The sequence below is a fragment of the Mus pahari genome, unplaced genomic scaffold (genome assembly GCF_900095145.1).
Source record: "Mus pahari unplaced genomic scaffold, PAHARI_EIJ_v1.1 scaffold_7661_1, whole genome shotgun sequence".
NCBI lineage: Eukaryota > Metazoa > Chordata > Mammalia > Rodentia > Muridae > Mus > Mus pahari.
The window spans coordinates 22,447-28,034 of NW_018393877.1; the positions used below are offsets into that span (position 1 = coordinate 22,447).

General features: G+C 34.3%; 1 protein-coding gene across 1 annotated transcript; it reads left to right on the top strand.

Annotated features, from left to right (window-relative positions):
* The first annotated feature begins 4,179 nt into the window (after positions 1-4,179).
* On the top strand, positions 4,180-5,187 carry LOC110315774 (olfactory receptor 14A2-like). Its single transcript, XM_021189744.1, has one exon. The coding sequence runs from the start codon at positions 4,180-4,182 to the stop codon at positions 5,185-5,187; it is 1,008 nt and encodes a 335-aa protein (XP_021045403.1).
* Positions 5,188-5,588: the final 401 nt, after the last annotated feature.

Sequence of the window (5,588 nt, forward strand, 5' to 3'; positions counted from 1 at the left end):
GTGGCAAGGCAAAATTTCCCACAAGAGGTCCCTGAGGGGTCATTGAATGTAATTAAGAAATGAATCCCAAGTTGCAGTGGTAACCTTACAATGCTGCTGGTGACAGAACTCTGGAACATCTACCAAAGAAAGCTGTCAGTGTGAGATGGTTCAATAAGGATGACAGTGAGGGGAAGGCAGAGGTAATGCGGAGTTGCCTAAGGCTATTGAAACCCACATGATACCACCATTATTTCCAAATATCAGATATGGAGCTGCAGTATTGATGTTTGATGTTTTAGTTTTGTTTTAAACTAATTTATGTCTTTGTGTGTGTGTGTGTGTGTGTGTGTGTGTGTGTGTGTGTGTGTGTGTTATGTACTGCCATCTCATTCACCTTTGCAGTGGAAATACTTACACTGTACCATTGTGTACTTAATGTTTTTAACTTATCTTTTAATTTTATAAAGGCTCACAATTGATGGGTCAGCTTTAGTTTCAAAAGAAATTTGAAGAAAAGACTCCTGTAGAATAATGGTGCTGTTAAAATACGATGAGCCTTAAAAGACAAAGTTAATTTTGCATTATGAAATGAATATGGAAGTTTAGATATCAGGAGTAGTATGATATTGTGTATACATTATAACTTTGAGTATCAAGTCAGCAAAGAGTTAAACTGTCTTGGTTTATCATAATTTTCAACAGTGTGAGATGTAGAATGACAATAGAAAGAAAATTTTAGATATATTCATGATGGTGTTTCAGATACAAGTGCATAAACTAGGAAGCACATTTTGAGTGTAAGAGGTTACAATTCTGTTGAATATGGTCCTTAACTGAATAAAGTAGAAAGGGTGAGGAGAAAGGGTGAGGAGAGAATCAGTATTGTCTTGGTATGTGAATTCTCTGATTCATGATTTCACACTGAATTTGACCCTTACTATTGACAAAATGTCTTCCCCACCAAAATGTATTCCTATTTTCAAAACATAAGCCAAATAATATGTATTTAGTTTAATCTGATCATAGGAAAAGTATGAGCCAATTTATTCATGATTTTTGTCTATGTATTTTCTGGGGAATGATCAGTCCTTCCTACAGAAAATGCCAATTATTATAACACTAATAGTCTTAACAGAAAAGTAAATAATAAGGAAGGCTATTAAGAAATATTTTCCTTTGGGGAATATTAAAGTTGTAGCCAAAGACCTTAAAAAGGTCTTTGGGGAATATTAAAGTTGTAGCCAAAGACCTTAAAAAGGTCTTTATAAAAATCTTTGGATTATATAGTGTTGCAATGAAAATCTAAACGTAATTTAAAACACAGTGAATGATTTTTCTTATTTGTATTTGCTTTATTCCATATTAAGAAATGGTTAAAATTTGGTACATACTTTTGAGTCTTATCAGAGGCCAAAACTGTAACTAAATTTCATTGTTACAGAGTTTGCAAACGTTTATGTGATCCTTCAATAATCTGAATGTTAATGTTTATTAATTATTTTTCCTTCTTAACTGGATCTGTTGGAAGTCCTTTCTATACATGTCTGAAGACAAATCCATGTTTCAGGTATTTGAGAATTCTGAATTAATTTAAAATACATATTTAAAATTTCTGTTGACAAAATATTGTAATACTTGCTCCAAAACAAAGATATTTAAGTTGCATATACGTATGTGTATGTGTATATATATATATATATATATATATATATATATATATATATATATATATATATATATAACATTCTAACCATTTTCAATAAAGATTAAATCAATACCAAATGTAGAAACCGGTACTTATAGACAGAGCTTGAATGTTTACAGGATATCAGTATATGTTGGATCTTACTAACAAGTGATCAAAGCATGATATGTTAAAGAGAAATATGAAGTCACAAGAGGAAAAAGCATGGAAGTATTTTGATGTGGTGGTCTCTCAAGATTCCTTCACAAAGAAAACACATGGAAATTCTGACATGTACATATTAAAAGTGTGTGTAGGTGAGTGACTCAAAAACTTTCCTAATTTTTTTTAGTTTCACATTTATTTGTCTTTTATATGCATTTGTGTTTGTGTACATGGTACATTCCTGGTGCCTATAAAAGACAGAAATAGGTGTTAGATCCCCTGTAACAGGAGTCACAGATTCCTGTGTGCCACCATGTAGCTTTTGTAAAATGAACTCACCTTGCCTCCTACAGCAAGTGTTTTCAACTTCTGAGCCTAGGCTGTAGCCACTCAACTTTTTTTTCCTCTTTTCCTTTAAAACAATTTTTTTGAGGATATGATTTAATTAAAATACTTTTCCATTCCATTACATCACTGTATCCGCACCCCATATTCCTGTCTTCTCTCTTTCAAACCCAGTACCTCCTTTCTGTTGTTTTGGTCTTCTAAGATATTACAGGCATGTATTACTTATCTGTACATGAGCATACATGAAGAGAGAATCTCTTATAAGGAGATGGAACACTGGGAGGAAGACAGAGGATTCTGAGAATTGGTGAGAGAATAATAGGATGTAAAAGGAGATAAAATGTTGTGATTTGAGATAAATTCAAAGGAGACACTAGGGGAGACACTGAGAGAGATTCCAAGGAAGAAAAAGTCATGGACTGTGGGAGCTATAACTAACTAAATGGTAGATATACAGTAGTTTGAAAGGGTTAATTATGAGTTAGCCAGAGGACAAGTCAAAGCTTATAGGCTAGGCATTTAATAATAAATAATTAGTCACAGAGTTGTCATCCTGGAAGCAGAGGCTAGGAGAAAGAGATTTAATATATTTTGCAAATACATACACATTCACACTCACACATACACACACACACACACACACACACACACACAAATGCTCTTCAGTGGAGAAGTTGATTTTTCCCATTTCCAAAGAGGCTCCAATTCTCCATCTCTTATCAAAATCATTGATATATTCAATATTTTAGGATTTTATAAATGTAAAAGGATATAATTGTTAAATAACAAATCTGTTTATGTTACCTTGTTAATGTTCATGATGACAGATATTTATTTTTACATGTTAAAATATTTAATATAACTATATCTGAGAGTTTATAATTACAACATATGCCCATTTTACATATAAATGTAATGTGATACATAGTTTTATTTTCTTAAGAGAGGAAATTTAAATTGTTTTGTTATGAAAATCTAGTGGCACAAAAGCCTGGTTTTAGAGAGTTCTAGCAAATTACAAGTGGTTAATCATCAAGAAAAGCAAACAAAAACAACTGTAAAAGTCAGAGAAGGAATTTGGTAAATACAAATACATAAAATAAATATGAATTTGAAGGCAGGAAGAAGCAGTCATAGATCATTAGGAAAGAAGGATAACAGCTATTGATCTGACCTATGCCTGGTCAAACTGTGACCAGGTTGTTATCTCTGTTCCGAAAAATGAATACTATCAATAAGATTAAAATTAATAAGGATGAATGGAGGTAAATCCTCATTTGATCCAGAGAAAATTGTTTCTGCTAGGAAGTAGAACTATCTTTTTTTATTGAAAGGTATTTAATCTTTTAGATATTAATCGTAAAAAGAGCCAAATTGGTCCCTAGGAGATGATCACTCCTGCTTAGGTGCACAGGCTCGCCACTGAGGAATAAACATGAAAGACGATTTTGTCCATGCAAAATTGGAGCCAACAAAAGAAATCCAGGTTCTACTCAAAGGGCCCAGAGAAAATGATAAAATATGTCTTTTGTCAATCTTTTGAAAATACTATCGGTACAAGACACTTATTAACTTTAGGCACATTCTTATTATATTGTAAGTGTGACCATACAAAGCATAGCAGTGCTCTGAACCAAGATTAAGACAAAGGAAACAAAATAGTGCAGGGAGAGACTTGAAGGTTTTATTCAGCTGCTTGTTGCCAACTGAACAACTGCAATTTCAAGGAAAGACTCAATTCTGTTAAGAAAAGAATAGTATATTTCATAATTTTTTCTAAAAATTTATAGTAAAACATGGTACAATTCTCATAAATGGTAAATTAGTAAAACTTATATTCCATTAAAAGTGGAACCTTATAGAAAGATAAAATGGGGAGCTGTAACAATGTCATAATATCTATGCAGTGTCCTGACTCCATTTTCAAAGAGAATTTCTGCACATCAATGTGTAAATTTTTGTTTATTTTGAATATCTGACAGGCTGTGGAAGACGTTAGCATGCCCAATGACACTAGAGTAACAAGGTTCATCCTTATGGGATTCTCGGCTGCTCCTGAGCTACAAACTGTATGTGGGCTGTTCTTGCTGGTAATGTACCTCGCAGTAATAGTGAGTAACCTCCTCATTATCATGCTCATCACTCTGGATCTGAAACTCCAAACACCCATGTACTTTTTCCTAAAGAACTTGTCCCTGTTGGATATCTTCTTTATTTCTGTTCCAATCCCAAATTTCTTTATCAATAGCATAACCCACAATAACTCAATTTCTATTCTGGGTTGTGCCCTCCAAGTGTTTTTAATGACTTCTTTTGCATCTGGGGATGTATTTGTTCTAACAGCAATGTCATATGACCGATATGTTGCCATCTGCTGTCCCCTACACTATGAGGCCATCATGAGTAGTGGTAACTGTGTGCTGATGGTGGGTATTTCCTGGGCTACTGGAATACTGTTTGGAGCTTTATACACAGCTGGCACATTTTCCATGCCTTTCTGTGGCTCCAATGTGATCCCACAGTTTTTCTGTGATGTTCCCTCGTTGTTAAGGATCTCCTGCTCTGACACACTTGTGGTCATTTATACAAGTCTTGGAATTGGTGTTTGTCTGGGCATGTCTTGTTTCATCTGCGTTGTGCTCTCTTACTTTTACATTTTCTCCACTGTGCTGAAGATTCCTACCACTAAAGGTCAGACCAAAGCATTTGCCACCTGCCTCCCCCACCTCACTGTTTTCAGTGTTTTCATTGTTACTGCTTGTTTTGTCTATCTGAAGCCACCCTCAGATGTACCATCAGTTTCAGACAGGCTGTTTTCTGTGCTACACACTGTGGTGCCTCCAGCACTTAATCCTGTGATTTACAGCCTGAGAAATAATGATGTCAAGTGTGCTTTGAAGAGGTTGCAGCAAAATCTCTGTCCAAGTGGTTCAGTTCATGTAACAATTCAAAGTAGCTGTCCATGGGTTTGTGGCTCACATTTGACAAGCAAGTTTTGTAGTTATTGACTCTCAAAAAAATGTAGATACTTATTTTTTTCCCTTGAGTAAGTAAACACTCAGATGAAGGCTGATATGTTCAAAGATCAGAAAATTCTATCAGACTAGTCTATAAAGTTACATTACCAGTTTCTGCTCTTCTATGATAAGCCATTCTCTTTTGAGGAGTATAACTTTCTAAAAGGATTGCTAATTTTCCCTTTGTGGTAAGACTGAATGAGTATCTGTTTACTTGATTACTCCTTATCTAGTTAATTTACAAACAAAACAAAACACAATATAAACTAAATTTTTGTGATGGAGGAAGCATTTGTACAATGAAGGTTGATTCATATATGGCTTCTGTGCTAACTACTCAAATAATTAGAACAAATAGGCCAGAAGCAACCCACCTGGCCTTTATTGCAGTG

Excerpts from the sequence above, each read along its gene's own strand:
- LOC110315774 (XM_021189744.1), top strand. The coding sequence starts at position 4,180 with ATGCCCAATGACACTAGAGTAACAAGGTTCATCCTTATGGGATTCTCG.